Source organism: Acomys russatus, chromosome 10 (assembly GCF_903995435.1).
Source record: "Acomys russatus chromosome 10, mAcoRus1.1, whole genome shotgun sequence".
NCBI classification, from domain to species: domain Eukaryota; kingdom Metazoa; phylum Chordata; class Mammalia; order Rodentia; family Muridae; genus Acomys; species Acomys russatus.
Genome location: NC_067146.1, coordinates 23,752,008 through 23,772,005, shown reverse-complemented (window position 1 = coordinate 23,772,005; position 19,998 = coordinate 23,752,008). Strand labels below are relative to the sequence as shown.

Here is a 19,998-nt window from a genome sequence, read left to right as displayed (position 1 = left end):
TCTCAGCTCTCGAGAGGCAGAGGCAGGCGGATCTCTAAGTTTGAGGCCTGCCTGGTGTACAGAGTGAATTCCAAGATGGCCAGGCCTATACAGAGAAACTCAGTCTCAAGAAAAAAGGGGGAGAGGGGGAAACAGCATGGCCCCTCCCTGCAGGAATAGCAGAATCAGGACATGAGACTACTTTACTCTGTAAAGTATTTGGGAACTCAACACTTAGGAGTAAACGCACTAATAAGATTCTGTGGGTGTTGCCAGCTATGGTGGTAACCATGAGAAACTTTGCAAGTTACACAGCCCTTTACCATGAGGCGGCCCGTGGGGAAGAACACTTAAGTCTTAAATACTAAGTGGGGAAACTGAGTTTCTGAGTGATGCTTCACCTTCATATAACTTAAACATGGCATCTGAACCAAAGGATTTCTAAGTGCTCGACGTCCAGTCCCTGTTCACCCATAGCTGCTTTACAAAACAAGAAGGCGGTCTGCCCAGGAAACCGCCATGTTGTTCTAAAGAAAAGGATGTGATGGAGGGAAGGGCCCAGCGCAACTCCATCAGGGTAGCTGATTCACAGCATGCGATGCTCAGTTGTTTGGGAAATTTCACATCCATGGTGTTTCCCGAAATGTGCTTTCAAGTGTTAGGAAGTTAAATGCAGACCATTTTTGACAATCAATGTGTTTTGGTTTGATTCTAAAGTTGTGAAATAGCCGAGTCACATAGATGCTGTCTGTGTCCTGCTGACAGTGGGAAACTCTGTCTTCCTGTAGGCTTGTGAGCATCGCTCTAATTCAGAGATCATCTGCTGCACCACTCCTTCACTGGAACAGCTGGGCCTGCAACTCCCCCTGAAGACCAAAGCCTCCTTCCTGTTAGACGGGGTCTTTTCCAAACACTTTGATCTCACTTATGTGCATAATCCTATGTTTAAGCCTTTTGAAAAGCCAGTGGTGATCTCAATGGGCAATGAAAATGTACTAGAAATTAAGGTAAGAGTTGCTTCAAACACTCTCTTAAAGGAACTTGAACTTGAACTGCTCTGTTGGCTTCATAGCTATGTGAATAGAGTCATTGTTTTCCTCGGTATATCTTATTCTGCATCAGTAAATATCAAAGCTCTGAAAATAAATCTCTATGGCATAAGACTACAAGATAAGTGTGATTAAACATTTCTTTTTAATGAAGCATTCAAGACCCTTTCCTTGTGTATATTATTAAAGAGGAACAAATGCTGAGCATAAATCTATCAAGCAGGCTCCCTGTGATGCTATCCTGATGGTGAGCTGGTATCCTCGGCCTTGTGTGCTGCACCTAAACGTGCTTATTAGAAGACAAGCAGTAAGGGCTGTGGTGGTCGATGCATTAGCTGCAGCTTTGTATTTACTTGTAGTATATAAAGTTGTATATCTGTGTGTAGCCAATTGTGGGGGGGCGGGAATGCCACGGCAAATATTTGAAGACCAGAGGTCAACTTTTCAGAGTTGGTTTTTCTTCTTGCACCTTGTTTCTGTGGTTCTCTCCCTACACTCTCTCTCTCTCTCTCTCTCTCTCTCTCTCTCTCTCTCTCTCTCTGTCTCTCTCCCTCCTTCTTCCTCCACCTCTCTCTATGTATATTTTTAACTCTTTGAGAATCTCATAAACACATGGTGTATTTTGATCAGATTCACTCCCCCCCTTCCCTCTAACTCTTCCCAGATTCCCACGCACCCCCTCTCAACCTCATGTCCTGTTTTAAATAATAAAATAATAATAATAATATAAATAATAATCCGCCAACTCCAATTTGTCTCTCCCATATATTCCTAGACCCAGGGCCAACCACTGGAATGTACTGTGGTCCCTATCAGGGACCATACTCTAAAAAAAAAGTCCACTGTCCTCCAAAATGCCAAGCCAAGAGTAATAACACACGCCTTTAATCCCAGCACTCGGGAGGCAGAGGCAGGCAGATCGTTGTGAGTTTGAGGCCAACCTGGTCTGGTCTACAAAGCGAGTCCAGGACAGCCAAGGCTACACAGAGAAACCCTGTCTCAAAAAACAAAACAAAACAAAACAAAACAAAATGCCAGCAAGTTATCTATGCCTCGTTAGTTAGGGTGCGGGCTCATATACAGGTTCTGGGCAAGCAACTGTGAGTTCATAAATGAACAGCCCTGACAAGTCCAGAAGACACTGCTTTGTACTGCCCCTCCCCAACCTTCAGCTCTTACAAACAATCTTTCTACCCCCTCTTCCAAAATATGGTCCCTAAGACTTGAGGAGAAAAGGCTGACATCAGTGCACCTTTCGTGTCTTAGCACTCTACTGACACTGACCTTCTGTACTCTGACCAGTTCTGCATTAAGTACCACGCAGTGCACAAAGTTTCCTGACAAAGCCCGGTGGCTACGCTATTCTGTGAGTATAGAGATAGGAATTTAGAGGACAGTTTGATGTTATGCCTGTTTAGCAAAATACAGGTAATAGTAATAAGTTCAAACCCCGCCCCCCGCACCCCCATAGAACCTGTCAGCTCCCCAGTCATGGGTTCTTGGCCACATTTTACAGTACCTTCAGTGGAACAGTCAACACAGTCTGTCTTACTGCTTCTGTCACTCCAGGCTAGCTAGCCCATAAGCTCTGAGCTATTCTCTTGTCTCTGCCTCCCCTGCTCATAGGAATAACTAAGATTATACATGCATGGCAGAGCACTCAGCTTTTCACTTGGGCTTTGGGGACTTAACTCAACTTTACCCACTGGGCCATTTCATGGGTGTGGTCAAGTCTAAGCAGATTTATAAACTGAGCTGGGTTCCCACCACCTTGGTGTTCTATCAATCAAATGCTACCTACTTGATTTATAGGAGAATAGCACCTTCCTGCTGCAGGTAAAGGTCACTAAGAACCAGGCAGGCTGAGGCTGGGGTTTGAGAAGCAGTGGAACAGGCAGAACAAAAAGATGCCACGACGAGGACTCTGGTCAGCTCTCTGGTGTTATCTCCATCATCTCTACTTCAGATAATAAGAAAGCTAGCAAAACGGTCCACACTTTTAACTTTTCATAGTCCAGCCAGATAGCAAACTATTCATCCCTCACGCCGTGCTGTTTGAGGCATTGAAAATGTTTTCTCCAGGAAGAAATCTGAGTGCAAGCATGAGCACACACAAACAGCAGAGTAGCTCATACTCAGGTGTGATGTGGGTGGCATGGATCATCTCCGTCAGAGTGACATTTCCACTGAAATAGTTCCGCTTTTGGGGGGCTATTTTTATCTCTGAACATACCAGTGCACACCCTCACACTCACACAATCAGTAACCTCATGCTAGAATTTTGTCCAATAATTAAGTAAACCCAGCATGAAATTTCATGCAAGACTGTCTCACTGAGCAGCATGTTTGCCACACCAAAGTTCCTTCACCTGCTTCCTTAATTGGTTTTATAAAGGGCTTATATCACTTCTCCTCCCCCCCCCCCAATACAATTAATGTAGTGTGGCCTTTTGCTTCCAACAATTCCTGTTTTCTGTTTGTAAGATTCCATTTGGTTTTTCTTGATGGAAACAAAGGTTTGTGTGCAAATAGTTTTATGCCCCCCCAAAACTATTTTTTTCTGTTCTTGTGCCTATGCTAGACAGATTAGAGATAAGTGGTTCTTTGTGTACCCTCTGAACCCCAGGGTTTGATGCAAGGGAAACTCCTTTCTCTGTAAATTAAAGAGCCATTATTCAATGCCCTACAAAGTTGTTGGACCAAGGAAAACATGACTTGACATCATACTAAGCCTATTAATGGTGTTTCCAAGATGGCCTGAGGTCCCTGGAGATGAGCACAAAGCAGTCTTTTTTCTTCACTTTATAAAGTTCACTCATCTTCCCTAACAAGTCTATAGCACTTGGTGTCACAAAACTGTACTCCAGTGGGGACAGTACAGTTTATGGTGATTGGTTTTGTGTCATGATTCACTCTTTCCCCATTCTTCATTCTATGTAAGTCTAGAAGGAAATAAAAGAGTAGGTATGATCCTGTTTGCTGTGGCAGCAACTTAATCCTTTATCGGTTTCTAAAGTTGATGACCTTGAACCCTCACCTCTCTTGGACACCCAATAGAGTGTTTTTGTTCAAAGAGTTTCTTGTGTGCTGCCCAAACATGAGTGCAAAGGGTGTGTGTGCCCCCCCTCCCCATTAGTGAAAGTGCTATGGTGCTGGAGTGTGACTGGGCTGTAGAGACCCTAGGCTCAATCACTAATACTACAAAAAGAAAACATTAACAAAAAAACAAAAGTGGGAGCTAAAAAGGTGGGTCAGTGGTTAAGGCTGTACACTGTTATTACAGAAGACTGGGCTAGGCTTGGTTCCCAGCACCCATTCTGGAGGCCTCACTCGAGCTCCAGGGGATCCCATGGCCTCCTGGGGACCCTGCTGGCACAGAGCGCAAAATATCTGCACCAGGAAACTCACACATGCACATAACAAAGAAAGAACAAAAGGGGGAGGAGGAGGAGGAGAAAGAAGAAGAGGAGACTTAAAGTCAGGGGCTGTGGCACCTGCCTGTACCATTATGCGCAGCTGAGAGAGGCATATAAAGGATTCTAGGCAAGTATGGGCGATACAGCCAGGGAGAAAGAGAAAGCAAGAGCTGTGGAGGAAATTGCACAATAAAATGTGTTGTTTACTGCCAAGAGGAGTTTGCCTTCTTCAACCAGATAAATCCTTAGTTTAAAAGGGATCATGATAGTTTTCTGCCCCCCAGTATGGGATCTGCCTTAGCAACTTGTTGGGCTGGTGACTATGTAAAGGAGCCAGCCACAATAGGACCAAATAAATACTGGTCACTCCGGGAATCCCATAGATGTCGGAGGTAGTTCAAGTCTGCCACGATGACTCCTGCACAGTGTCATGGAGTCCGTGTCCCTTTGGAAGTACACAGTAGGGTTCCCATCAACAATAGCACTAATGTCCATGAAGGATTTTACAGTCAGAACAAGAGTTCTGGTTTGCTATTCGACTTGAATCTTATGTGGACCTTTGAGGTCAGGGGGTCAGCAAGTATTGTCCCCATTAACAAATGTTCAGAAAGCATAACTTAATTGTCTTGTGGTCTCCCAGGGAGCAAACAGCAGTACTAAAACTCACGTCCAACTTTCCTGAGCCCAGATTATATGAAATGCACTGAACTGTAGTGTTGCTCAATATTCACCTTCATTTAGTAAATATAAAAAATACTTTTTTATAACAGAAGTTTTCTATCACGTGACATAAAGATTCTACATGCTTATTTGAGTGAAATAGCTTTAAACATTTTTAAAGTTTTATTTTACTTCAGTTACATGCTTGCACACATGTGTACATGTGTACATGTGTGTGTATGTGTACATATATCTGTAAGTATTCATATGTGTGTGAGTATCTGTGGCATGCAGAAGGGGACGGATCCTCTGGGGCTGGAGTTATAGGCCATGTTGTAAGCCATGTGAGTGATGGAAACTGAACTCAAGTTCTCTGGAAGGGTAGTAAGTGCCTAACTACTGAGCCTTCGCTCCAGCCCTGCTCAAGACTTTCTTCAAATATCTAAAATTTTGATTAGAGAATCCTTATGCTTTCCCCTAGTTGTCACTCACTGAGTGATAAGCAGATTTTGCATGATAGAATTTGTTTAGCTGTGTGACTTGGTCCCTTCCTGAAGCTGAGCCTCTTCATGTAAATCAGCAATGACAAAATTCCAAGAGTCTGTGTAGGAGAAAATGACATCATTGCAAGTCTAAGCTGCTCTGTGTGTATAAAGGATTGACGCCCCTGCTTATGCCATTTCGTTTTATAAACCTGCATTTTGTCACTTCAGTGCCTGCAGAACCGAGCTGATTCTGAGAATGAATTCTTCTACTTAATAAATAGTTGATAATCAATAATGAAAGTTTTACAATTGCTTCCACAACTCAATAAAACTGCATTTACTTTAAAAACAAAAATTAAACTACATCTATTTTTATTCTGCCTGCTTTGATACTAGCTCCTCTTATATATTGATGGCTGCAAGGGCCGCTCTTGCCCTATCTGTTCTCTTCTGTCTAATTTCAGCTTTAAAAAGAGTTTCATACACAATGTTGTTGGTAATATATATTCTCTAAATCACTGCTCATTGTGTGTTCCTTTATGCTTAAGATCAGAAATAATTCAGTCTTTCAGCTGTTTATTCTTCTGTTTTAAGATCCAAGAAGACTGTAGGGCTGAATGAGTGAGTCCTGGAGAGGGACATGCACTGTGGTCCTCCCTTACCCCCTCCCCCTTAGCCATTATCCAAGCACACGAGGCACATGTTAGGGCTTCTCTCATAAATCAAGCTCGTTGGTTCTTTAATCTCTTTTCTCTGTCATTCGCTGAATTCCCTCCAATATGTGAGTAAGGGCCTGTGCCCTCTCTAGACTTAACCAACAAGTTGTCATTTCAAGCCCCAAAGTGACCCGTGAGATTTATGTGTTTCTCTGTTGAATTGCCCTGGGTGGCTGACCTAGATCAATGGCTTACTTCTGCTGCCTCTGGAAGTACAGTAAGGGTAGGGCTAGTCTGCGTTCATCTCTTCCATAGATTCTTAGAATATTAAAAAAGTACCTTCTTTCAGGTATTCCTGTTTCTAGAATGGTGTCTGCCCTGCCGGTCTTGAAGTCCATGAGACACTGCAAAGAAAAACCGTTTGCAGGCAGACTCAAGACTATGAAAACAAAGTTTCTTTTTTAGGAGCTGTTCTTTGTCCAGAAGAAAAATAGTAACAGGCTTTGAAAGCCCTCTCTTCCAAGTAACAGCCTGTTTAATAAATAACTACTCATTAAGTCTTGATATGAAATTTTGTATTCATGTTTGTACTTCTTTCCCAAGACTAATGATTGGTTCCTTGAGCAAAATGTTGATGTTTTAACAGTTAACATTCTTGATACTAGCTCAAGTTAACTATGTCAAAATGACTAATGTTTGAAAGTCTTCAAGTAACTGTATAATTATTCAAAATCATGCAATTATGTTCTCAAATCCTAATGAAGCTCATACGGAATTTTCTGGGGATTTCACTGAAATGAATTCACATATGAACAGGGTTCAACTAGGCAAGAAGAATAAAAAGAAGTTGCCCAGCTGAAAGAATGTGTTGACGAAGCAGTTCACTAGATTGCTGGAAATGGGACCTTGCCATTGGTACTTTTCAAAGTGTTCAGTGTGATTCTAAAAGTGAATCATTACACAAAGCAGGGTTAAGCAACTCAGCAGGTTCAGCTGCTAAACTCAGAATTGCTTTCTTTTTGTCAAACACCCATACCCTGCCCAAAGACAGCAATAAGTTGATAATGCAAAACAGTTTTCAAAACAAGGACATAAACAAGAGTCCCTTTCCTTTTCTCTAAAAGTCAGTCTGATGGAGAAGCTCATCTTATCCTTCCTGCCTGGGTACTGTCCTGAAATGCTCATCATGCTCCCTTTCAGCCAGCCCAGCTCTCCTGAAAATGAGCACCATAAAAAAAAAAATCAGATTTCTTGGAAAACATCAATTGCATTTGCTGTACTCTTGGGCTCCTTCTAACCTACCAGCATGCCTACTGACCTGGGAAGTGTTAATGACGTCTCATTTTTTTTCTCTTTCTCTTCCAGGGAAATTATATTGACCCTGAAGCAGTTCAAGGTGAAGTGTTAAAAGTTGGCAATAAGAGCTGTGAGAACATACACTGGCATTCTGAAGCTGTTTTATGTACAGTCCCAAATGACCTGTTGAAACTGAACAGTGAGCTAAATATAGAGGTGAGGTTCCTGCACGCCTCTCATGATGTAAATAAGAGTGCCAGTGTAATTCTGTCACCAGCAGGCTTAAAATAAGTCGTTAGAGCTCATTTGTGTTTGGCTCTGGCTCATCAGCCGAGCCTCCGTTCCTAGCCGTGATTTGAGAAATGTTGAGTTTTGTTTTTGTTTTTGTTTTGTTTTTTTATTTTTGTTTTTTAATCATGCTATCTCTTTCCCCTGGGTTAGAAGTGCAATTCTCAAAAGTCCTCTTACCAACGCTACTTCTCCATCATGCCACACTCTTGCCAAAATGTGCTCTAATTCTCAGAAGGAACAAGGGCACATGCAAGAATGTCCTTTCTCCTCCTTTTCACCAGGCCAAGAGGCCTTCCTCTTTCAGTGGTCACAATGCCTACAACCATAAATAAAAGGAGAGTGGAAATAGAATAGAAACTCAATTGTACACTACCTTCTTTCATGTGTACAACTAAAGCAGATAACCCAGAACAAGGATATTTCTTTATTATTTTTGATAGTTTATTTTGATATAGCTTACAAACCATACAGTGTACCACTTGAAATATGCAGTTCAATAGCCTTGGTGTGTTGGAATTGCAAATTTCTTTAAATCGCAATAAAACACATATATCGTAAAAATTTGTCCTTTCTCATAATATTAATGTACAGTTCAGGGGCACGAATTATATTCATAATGTGTGTAACCATCACTGCTGTGTAACTTGAAACACCTTCCCAAGCAGATGCTATGTAACCAGCTAAGCAATAGTCCCACACCCAACAGCCCCTGAAACCTCTATTCAGTTTGCTTTCTCTAGGAATTTGCTTACCTAGGTATTCCTTGTAAGTCAAATCACACAGTATTGGTCTTTTGGCATCTTGCTCATTTTACTTGGCAGATTTTTGTGTAGTTCATTCCAGCTCGTGGCTAACTGGTATCTGATTTCACGTATACCATACATTGCTTACCCAAGAAAACGTAGCTCTGAGGGATTCTTGAAGTCTTCTGGAGACATTAGGAAATGGAAATATGCAAATGAATTACAAAATCTGAGGCTGAACGTAGAAACTACAGTTGAAGTTTCACAATGACCATCAGTCTTAAAAGTCCCAAAGCTAACTGAGCTGGAAGAAACCACAGCTTTCTTCTATGTACCAAAACTGAAGTAAAGAAGCCCTGAGACTTCATTACCATATAATAATGCCATCTTGCCTCTTACGAGAAGTCTTTTTTGCCATGTACTCCCAAATGGGACATAATTAATTTTTATTTATTCATATTTCTATGGTATCATTATAATAATTGATCTATCCATTTCTCTCCATATATACTTTAGTTCCTCAAGATCAAAGGGTCTTTGGTTTATCTAAGTTGTGCATTAGGTAATCAGCATTTCCTAGTTCTCCGACCACTGAGACGGAATTAAGGGATTTCCTACTTACTCTGAAGGCTGTAATGCAACTTCTAGAATGGTGGCCACCAGGTACTAACTGGGGCCCAGAAAAACTTCAGTTTCATATAGATAGTGTATTTTATATCAACCTTGGCTGAAATCTGACTTTCTTTCTTATTATTTCTAGTGGAAGCAAGCAGTCTCTTCAACTGTCCTTGGAAAAGTGATTGTTCAACCAGATCAGAATTTCACAGGATTAATCATTGGTGTGGTCTCAGTATCAGTAATAGTTTTGTTATTATCTGGGCTCTTCCTGTGGCTGATAAAAAGAAAAAATAAAGGTGCATATTTTATTTATTGTCTAAAAAGCTCCCATAGTAATACGGGGACTATAGTCACATAGTCATGGAGACATAGGGGTGAGTTCTGGGCGCTGGGTCAAAGTCCCCTGGGACATCCAGTCTTTAACAAGCTCTCTCTTTCTCTCTGTTTTAAGATCTGGGCAGTGAATTAGTTCGCTATGACGCAAGAGTACACACTCCTCATTTGGATAGGCTTGTAAGTGCCCGAAGTGTAAGTCCAACTACAGAGATGGTTTCAAATGAGTCCGTAGACTACAGAGCTACTTTTCCAGAAGGTATAATTCAGTTTACTATCCTGAGAAATTTCTATACATAGACCTCTGTGAGATGTGGCATTGTTCTTGCTTTTGGCTTTTTCCCCCATATATATATATATATATAGGGGGGGTTCGAGACATGGTTTCTCTGTGTAGCTTTGGCTGTCCTAGACTCGCTTTTGTAGACCAGGCTGGCCTCGAACTCATATTTAACTTGATGCAGAATTACACGGCCTTCACTTTAAAATCAAACTCATGCAGGTATCATATTGGAATTTTAGCATCTACAAGCTCTCTGCTCACATACAGAAAAGCTCATTTTAGAATCGTTTGAGCAAAGTTTCTTATCTCAATGCTAAGAAAAACTTTTGAGAAGTTCTTTTTAACCATTCAGGAAGAGTGTAGTTATAAAATATTTTTATCTAAATATAAATTAAAATCCTTTATTTTGGGAAAACTTTTGAATTATACCATTAGTTACCCTTTGAAGCATTCTCAATTAGGATAGCTTTCACCTACAACCATCTATGACTTGAATATATTTTGAGACTTATCCAAGAAAAAGGTTCCGTTGCACTTTTCACCAACATCATCTGCTCTGCCAAACAGCAGATTGACAAACAGTCACGCTGGCCAGGGCATTGCGCATTGTTTTACTTAAACATGTCTTGCACAAAGCAAAATGTCCATGTTGTACCAGGGCCATTATCTTTAGAAGTTACAGGACATGAGTCAAGTGCAAGCATTTCCCTGTTGAATATTTACCATTGGACAAATAAAGTGAGTCACAGACAGTTGCGGATACTGAGAAGCTAGGAGCTGCTCATCCGAGCAAGTTCACCAGCAGTGAGACACTTAGCATTTTGAGTTTCTCACCACTTGTTGCCCTTCCTGAGACTTAGGTTGGTTCTCCAGAGATTACTGGATGATTGCCCACACAATTTAAAGATGAAGAGAGAGTGTGTGTGTGTGTGTGTGTGTGTGATGAAGAATGGGTTAGGTGAGCAGTCCAGTGGCACCAACAGATAATATTGTTTGCTTGCAAACAAACAAGAGAATCAGAACTTTAGAAAGCTGATGATGTCATGACTGTTTGTAGCCCAATTTAAGCATGTTTAGTATTTTCCACAGTAAATCTTTTAGTTAAGAAGGCTTACTTGGCCAGACAGTAAATCTCAAAAGTGTCTCTAAAAAACTTTTTGAGGGGCTTTTATAGTCATAATAATCAGTAGCTCAAAACAAACAAATGAAACCTCAAAAGAAGGCTCTAGAACACTGAAGAGGCCCCTCAAATGCTACTCTCTGGCTCCCCCTTTAAAAGCAAGGAGGAGGAAGTGTCACCAAACATTCCCCATAGGTTTTTAACCCAATTCCTTCACCCTACCTTTCCTTTTTACCTGGACTTCAGACCTGTAAATTCTCAGGGGCTGATGGAAAACCTTTTTTTAAGATACAGGACAAAGGTCCTCCTGAATAAAAATTCTACTGAGCCTTTGTTTAGTTCAAATACACAGAGAAGCCAGTTTAGATCATCCACATGAAATCCTGCTGAAGTGTCATAGAGAATTCTGGGTCCCCAGTTGAGGGGGTGGGCCACTGTCCTCACCAACTATAGAACGTTCCGCAGTTGCTATTGGTTAGGTTCTTCCCTTTGGATGGCCCTTTTTGTCCATTTAACTTTTCCTGCCCCCAGGGAGCAGGTGGAAAGCAAGCCAGGAGGGAGAAGCTTGTTTTTCTAGCCATGATGACACATTGGGCAAGTGAGGAACGTGAAACAGTAAAAAGTCTCACACGCACGCACACACACACACACACACACACACACACGCACGCACTCTCTCTCTCTCTCTCTCTCACACACACACATACCAACAATAATAACAATAATAAATTGTATAATGAAAAGGCCAGATGTCTCAGGCAATAAATGTAATTGTTTACAAGCCTGGAACCCATGTGAAGGAAGGAGAGATCCAATCCCCCAGAACTTGCCTCTGGCCATACACATATGGTTGCATGCATGTGCATGTGCACACAGACTTCCATAGATGCCAGTCAGTTGCTGTGATTCTAATATCCAATATTTGATATGGTTGGTGTCTCAGAGGGAAGTACAAAGCAGCTAGTGGCTTCTTTGCCACACTTGGCATTAAAAGCACTCAGTGCCACAGGCCCTTAACTTTGGCATAAAAGTGCCATCTCTTTGTAAAAGAAGCCTTCTTATAGCACTCCAGTTGTAAAGATGAGCTAATGGGAAACTGAGCCTTGCGCAAATGCTCAATTTACCAGGGATAGGGCACACTAGCACAGATCCAAACTGCTCTACATGGCCATAACACTCTGTAACCACTATCACAAGGGGAAGCACTAACTACCACTGATGTGCAAGGCTCTCAATCCTGAGAGCGGAACATTACTGACTTCTAAAGATACATAGTTAAATGGACAGGCTGAACAACCATAACCAAAAATTTTGAAATTAAAAATAGTTTAAAATTCTATGATGTGTGTGTGTGTGTATGTGCATGTGTGCATGCATGTATGTGTGCGTGAGTGTGTGTGCGTGGATGTGCATGTGTGCGTGCGTGTGTGTGCGCGCGCGTGTGTGCGTGTGTGTGTGTGGGTGTGGGTGTGTGTGTCCATGTGCCTATGTGTAGAGCCCAGAGCAAGATGTCAGGAACTCTTGCTATCACTCTTGGCCTTGTACCTTAAGACAGGCTCCGTCACTGAGCCTGAAGCTCACCTTTTTTGCTAGGTTGGCTGGAAGCTCTTGGTATCCACCTGTCTTGGCTCCTTGATGCTTGTTTGTTTGTTTGTTTGTTTATGTGGGAAATGGGGATTTGAACTCAAGTCCTTATGCCTTTAGAGCAAGTTCTGTTACCCAGTGAGCCATCCCCCCAGCTCTTTCGATTTATGATACTTTGAAGTATCAGGCTTAAATTTTTATATTTTTTATTTTAAATTTCAGATTGTCTGGTCAGGGATGATCAGCCTATAAAGCCCATGCCAGTTTTTCAAAATCTGAGAAAATTCAAAGTCTGAACAATTTCTGGTCCCAAGTATTTTTGAAAGGGATATTTAACTTACATTTGATTGTATGTATTTTGATATACATATTTTCTTGTGCAGGAGTTCATGTAGCTTTCCATAATACTAATCATTTCCATTAATAAGTGGCCATCTCACAAGGTATCTTTTTCATTTTCTTCTGTCTGAACTGGGGTTTCGCATGACTGGACAGTTGCTTAACCACTTCCACTGCTTCAGATTCTTTTCCTTTTTAATACAATATTTTCATTAATTCTTTAAGAATTTCATACAACTGATTATATCTTGATCATTTTCACCCCCATTCTTCCCCAACTCCCCAACCCCCCAACTTACACGCACTTGATGTCCTCTTTCTTCTTTTTAATAATTTATCTAAACCAACGTGTGCTGCCCGTGTGCTCCTGGGTATGGGGCCATGTACACAAACATGGTCCTCACTGGTGTTCTCACCCTTGAGGAAAACTGACTCTTTGCCCTAGAAGCCATCACCTGTCCATGCTGCTTCCAATTCTTAAATGTAGAATATATTCTAAAATGAACTTCATGCATGGCTTTTTTTTGTTATTAATCAAAAGAGAAATACCCAAGGAAACCGGTAGGACAAACAAGCTTTCATAGTTAACACTGCCCACTTAAAAGAGAATTTCTAAACACTTCATAAAATGTTTCTCTCTATAAACATCTGTGTATATGTGTCTTTTCCCAATTCCTTAACACTTTTCTCAGGCCGTTCTTTTATAAAGGGTGTTCTGAGCCTCGCTGAATGCAGTAACTAGCTTTTCTTTAATGCTAACACCCAGGCTTCACGTTTAATCCCCCTCTGCTGCCCCTGACGCACACCCCAGTGAGTGAGGCTTCACTGTTGTGCCTGTTTGCTTTATCTTGCAGACCAGTTTCCCAACTCCTCCCAGAATGGAACGTGTAGACAAGTGCAATATCCTCTGTCAGATCTGTCCCCCATCCTAACTAGTGGAGACTCTGATATATCCAGCCCATTACTACAAAATAGTGTTCACATTGACCTCAGCGCTCTAAATCCAGAGCTGGTCCAAGCAGTTCAGCATGTCGTGATTGGACCCAGTAGCCTGATTGTGCATTTCAATGAAGTCATAGGAAGAGGTAAGTGTTTCCACTCAGCTCTCAGTTAAATACAATTTTCCAGTAGGCCTTTTATCTCCTGTTTTGCAGATTAGGGACTTAGACAATGCGGAGGGCCCCTGACAGAGCACTGATAATGAGGCATTTGAGTTCTGTCCTGCAGAAACGCAGCCCTGAAAGGCATATCCATGGAGACGCCCTGTGCCTGGAAGCCATTGGTTAGCATCCCCAATATAGGAGAAAAGATCTTATTTCTCACGCGTAGTTCTCACACTAACTACAGTTTTCTTGGAAAGTGTCACTTACTTTCCCGTAAAAATCATGCCAGTTTTTTTCATTCCTTTATCCCTTCGATCTTTCTTAACATGAGAGCAGTAATATCAGCTTGTGTGCTGCATCAGAATACAGGAAATTTATAGCCCTCCCCTGATCTGAAGGAACATAGATCATCTCCCCAATGCACTCCAGTTTCTGCACACAAAGAATGACTGTCTGTAGTAAGCTAGCCAGAGCAGCATCAGCCGCTGCAAACAAACACTATTGGAGGAAATAATCGCCAGGGAAAGACACCAACAAGAAGCCACAAGGTAAACTCTACTGTAAGACCCTTTTAACTTTGTACTGAATGGCTTCTGGCTGCTTTATTCAAAATGCTCTACAAGACGTTGTATAGGCATCTGCCAGGATGTTGCAGGAGAAACTGATAGGATTCCTGGCTGTGTGTGAACACGGGTTCTTCTCAGCATCCTCCATTAGACCCTAGAGCTGAGTTTGAGCAAGTTGTTTCTTCCTGAAAAGTGACCTCTGTGCACAAGTGTGTGTCTGCATTATATTACTGGTCTTGTAAATCCAGTAAGTGTGCCAGTGTTGGAGTGTATAGGCTCACTAATTACACGTTGTAAAATCAGGACATTTTTTATCATGAAGGTATCAACATGGTGAATATTTCTCTGAAGTCATAGTCATTAAGAAGCTATCAATATTAACTTGATATTTTTTTTCCCGTGGGAAAAATGTGAGCGCTCATGAGCTTGGGTTTTACTGTATTCATCTTTGTGTCACAAGAGGGTAGCCCCATACCTGATACTCACATACAGTGCACTAGGAACAGCTTGCCTGACTCCATGAATCAACTGAATGACTTACATAGCTATCAGACATTTGACACCTCTGGGGAAAATTACTGCCACTGTTGAAAGGGCACCATTGGGAAGTGAGTGGGTAAAGTCAGAGGGAAATGCATGAGGTGAGTCAGAGTGAGTCGGCTTCATTTGGGCAACTGTCTTTTGATTCCTGCCAACCTGGCTTATATATTAGCCAGTGACTAACAGGGAAAATCCTTCCTCTATAATACCTTATTTATAGTCATCTACTAGTATATAGAGGGCTCATTTTATACTTATTCATGTGGATAAATTTATTTACATTTTCTCAAATATTATTGGATCTTTAAAAATAATAAATTTCCTTCATTTAGAAGCTATTATTGTGCTCCGTGGTACCGCAAAGACTTGATATTTTAGTATATTAGCCTTTAAAAGAAGCCACGTTACCTATAATTTTCACCATATATTAAATAATCATATTGCTTACATGGAGAGAAATTATTACAGCTATATTTATATCCAAACACATGTACCATAAAGAGTGGTATTATTAACTAAAATGTCAAGAGCCATGTACTTTTGTTTGTCTTACAGAAAAAGGGAGATGAAGGGCTTAATAAGTAGTTGTTGCGTAAGCCAATATCATATCACACTAATCAAGTTTTCTTTTTCAACAGGGCATTTTGGCTGTGTCTATCACGGGACTTTGTTGGACAGTGACGGCAAGAAAACTCACTGTGCCGTGAAGTCCTTGAACCGTAAGTTGCGTTTAACAGGGAAGGGTGCATTTGTGGTTTGCAAACGGACAGCATATAACAGAGTGTCGATCTGCACTCTCCCTTGTGGGAAAAATCGTCTGCTGCTGAGACTGTGGAATTACTCCTGGAAACTTGTTTAGTCTAAACACTTACTGAGATCGGCCCTCTAAAATGGCCCCATGGAGAACTAATAAGTACAGGGGAAGGAGTGATGAGTCTCTGAGATGAACCGAGTATCATTCAGCCACGTTAGACTTAAAATATTTGTTTTGCAAATGACATTTACGGAAACTATTGGAAGCGCCTTGGCACATACCATAGTAATGACTCATTTTACCCAGAGACTCTACTCTAATTATTTTTTAACCACAGCTTCCATTAAAAAAAAAAGAGAGAGAGATTAAAAACTGAAATAATACAAACAGGAGAGAAACATGCTGGCAGAAATTTGAAAGATGGTTAAGTATGGTAATTCCTCGTTTATCCTTGGGTTACAGGAATGAGGTATCCACAGAAATACCTTTCCTAAGGAAATGCAACTTGTCCCTTTTAATGAGACAATGTCTCTTAAAATTTTAGCTGTTACCTAGAAAACTCTTAAGATGAAATACACACACTCTTTAAAACCAAGCATGCTTGTAAACGTAAACTTAGTCTTTATTGATGCAGAGACATAATTATGGACACAAAATGCCACACTGTGCAAGCCAGTGTACTCTACCCGTGACAGGCTTCCTGGCTCCACCCTTGACGACAGATTTCATATTTGCTTTCCTGCTTTGTAATTTTCTACTCCACAATTTGGAACAACCTGAGAAAACGTTAGCCAACTATATTACAGATTTGTACTAGAACTGCTAAGCTTTAACTGTATATGTGGTAGGTTTCCCTGCACGGTACTCTAATACCAGAACTACTTCAGCTCTTTTACATATAAATCTAATCTCCACGGTGAGCATCATTCTGTAAGGTTAATTTTGTTGGATGTTTGACCACAAAATAACTAAAGGGACAGTCAGCATAGAACCTAAAAGCAAACTGGTAGATAAGTACGCTGATCAATCAATTGGCCTCAGAGGAATTTTCACTCAGAACAGTACTGACCCAAAAACAGTTTTCTCTCCTTGTTATGTGGTTACTGTTGTCAGCCCATGTTGACTTCCATCATCTTTCCCAGGTCTTAGAAAGCATTGTGTGTCTAAAAGGTTCATTGTCATGAACACCAAAGAGATACTAGTGAAACTGATGTCGATGCTGTTAATTCTTCATTGGTGTGCTCTCGTGCCCCCAGTATGTCTTTATAGAGATAAGTAGAAAGATTAGAAAGTACTATACTAAAAACTACTTAGAGGCTGGAGAGATGGCTTGATGAGTAACAGCCATTGCTGCGTAAGCCTAAGGACTACCATTCAGATCCCTGAACTCGACTAAAAAGCCTAGCATGGCCACAAGTGTGTGTAACTCCAGTACTGTGGGGATCGGGGACAAGAGGTTCAATGGGGCTTGCTGGCCACCAGCCTAGATCCAAATTCAGTGAGAGACCCTGTCTCAAAGGAGCGGTACAGAGAACAGCAGGACACTGGATGCCATTCTTGGGCCTCTGTATACACACGCGCGCGCGCGCGCGTGCGCACACGCACACATACACACACACACAAATGTACTGCATGAACACAAACACACATAACCCACTTAGTTGGTGGAGCACATACACATACAGGGCTCAATTCAATTGACAGGGAGCTACTTATGTTATGGCACGTGCTGATTGGTCCTCAAATTCTCCTAGATCTGTAATCATGGCCCACTAGCTATCTTCATGGGTAAAGTTTACTGAGAACCAGGCATTTGTTGTGTATACTTTCATGGGTCAACAGTAGAGTTAAGTGTTTGCGACAGACACCACATGGCCTGTGAAGCCAGACATGAGCTAGCCGACCAGAATGGCACTTGATGGCCTAGGCCCTGGACACTACCCAGATGGAATAGTGTGCTTTGTTTTTTATCTGTATAAGAGAATCTATGCTCCGGCGTGAGACCAGTTCTTTCGTGGACTCTATTTCACAAAGAGGCAGTCAGTAGTAACTTGAAGACACTGTGCAGTGTTGACACCATTGAGGCTCAGGAAACAATACCCTACAATGTGGGGCTTTGGTTTGTTGGGTTCTTTGAACTACAGGGCATTTGGAGGGCCTCTTCCCAACCACGCCCCGCCTCTTTGACCCCAGGTCTCCTTCATTCCTCAAAGTGGTGAGGAGCACCTCGCAACCAAGGCAGATCATAGAAACTACAGCCTCTCTCCCCAAAAGCCAGTAATAATACCTTAAAATACTGTTCCGAGAATCCTCTTCCTTCCTGTTTTTGAAGGACTCATTGTCTGATGGCTACTCATCAGACGCTCATTCTAGAAGGGGTCCCACTAACACCCAAGAAGAAGAGATAGGTCACAGCTAGACGGGGAGAAATCAAACAGACAGCTTTGCTGGACCCCCTTTTGGTCGGTCACCATTCATCAGGCTTTTGATCCAGTCATGTTTTTCACAACTGTCCATTTTCATCAAATCCAAGCATAAAAGAAATAATTTCCATGAGTGCTTAGATCTCTCGTTTCTGAAGGACCTCCCCTTCACCATCACCACCCGCCCCCCCCCCATGCTTTATAAAGTTCATTTAAAAGATGCTATATGGAGCTAGAGAGATGGCTTAGCAGTTAAGAGAGCTTCCTGCTCTTCCAAGGGACTCAGGTTTTGTTCCCAGCAGCTCCTACTGGTTCCTCGCACCCACATACAGACACAGAAACATGCACACTAATAGTAATGATAACTGAAACAAAATGTTTAAAAGACCTTATGCGTTTCTGTTGTCAGTCAGTCCAGATGCAACCCACATGATAGGTAAGGAAAGTAAAAAAAGAAAAGAAAAGAAAAGAAAAAAAACCTTTCTGCTAGGACACCATTCCCTTGTTGTAGATGTGTCACAGAAAGAACACGCTAAGGCTGAAGCATCCAGGCAAGCCGATCGCCTGCTGGTTTTTGCATTTCATTGCTCTTGTTTTCTAAATGTCAAGGAAGTGTTCCTTCTCCCCTGCTGAAGCTAACGTCCTAACACGGGGTGTTTCAGGAATCACGGATATAGAAGAAGTCTCCCAGTTTCTGACTGAGGGGATCATCATGAAGGATTTCAGTCACCCCAATGTTCTCTCACTCTTGGGGATCTGCCTGCGGAGTGAAGGGTCCCCTCTGGTGGTTCTGCCTTATATGAAACATGGAGATCTTCGCAACTTCATTCGAAATGAGACGCATGTAAGTACTTTATTGAGCTTATTGACTCGCAGATTAGCCGTGAGCCCACCGTTCCTTAAACATGGCTGTCTGTTTGATTATTTCCATTTTTGGCAGATGAGATGGGGTCTTGCTGTACTTCAGGCTGACCTAGTACTTACTCTGTAGCCCTGGCTAGCCTCAAATTCCCTGCACTCTGCCTCCCTCAGCCTCCTGAATACTGATTGACATCACAGGCCATGTGACACCACCACTTGGCTTGCCTTCCTTTTATTCATAACGATTTTATTTTATTTTATTTTATTTTAATGTATGTGTTAACCTACATGTATATGTGTGCACGATGTGTATGCCTGCTATCTGATACTATTTAAGTGGACATCATATCTCCTGGACCTATAGTTGCAGTTATGAGCCACCATATATGGGCAGAGAAGCAAATTCAGGTCCTCTGAAAGAGCCACAAATACAATTTTCCAGCTGTTTGCTCACTTGCTTCTTTGTTTGTTTGGTGTATTGGGGTGGGTGTACACGCATCTATGGGGGTGCTTCTGCAGGCCAGAGACTCACATTGGGTGTCTTCTTCAATTTTTTTCTACACTTTAGGGTTTTTGTTGTATTCTTTTTTTTTTCTTTTTCTTTTTATGTAAAGCACTTTTTTATTGTGACATTGACTTCAAAATTTTTTTATTAATTAAACATTTTTATTTTTTATATATACATTTATATTACTACTCTACCTTGCTTTTTGAGAAAAGGTCTCTCACCAAACCTGGAGTTCACCACTCTGCCTAAATTAGCTAGTGAACGAGCTGCTAGGATCTGCCTGTCTCTGCCCCCTGCTCTGGAGTGAGTGAGTGAGTGAGTGAGTGAGTGAGTGAGTGAGTGAGTGAGTGAGCAAGCGAGCGAGAGTGAGTGAGCAAGCGAGAGTGAGTGT

The 19,998-nt window shown here is 41.7% G+C and overlaps 1 protein-coding gene across 1 annotated transcript in view; it reads left to right on the top strand.

Moving 5' to 3' along the window:
- Met (MET proto-oncogene, receptor tyrosine kinase) overlaps positions 1-19,998 on the top strand; it is a 108,466-nt gene that overhangs the window by 76,417 nt on the left and 12,051 nt on the right. Inside the window, exons 12-18 of the mRNA XM_051151900.1 lie at positions 768-986; positions 7,611-7,757; positions 9,336-9,489; positions 9,645-9,785; positions 13,707-13,937; positions 15,700-15,780; positions 18,901-19,082. Coding sequence (XP_051007857.1) covers positions 768-986; positions 7,611-7,757; positions 9,336-9,489; positions 9,645-9,785; positions 13,707-13,937; positions 15,700-15,780; positions 18,901-19,082 — 1,155 coding nt within the window. The remainder of the gene's footprint in view (positions 1-767; positions 987-7,610; positions 7,758-9,335; positions 9,490-9,644; positions 9,786-13,706; positions 13,938-15,699; positions 15,781-18,900; positions 19,083-19,998) is intronic.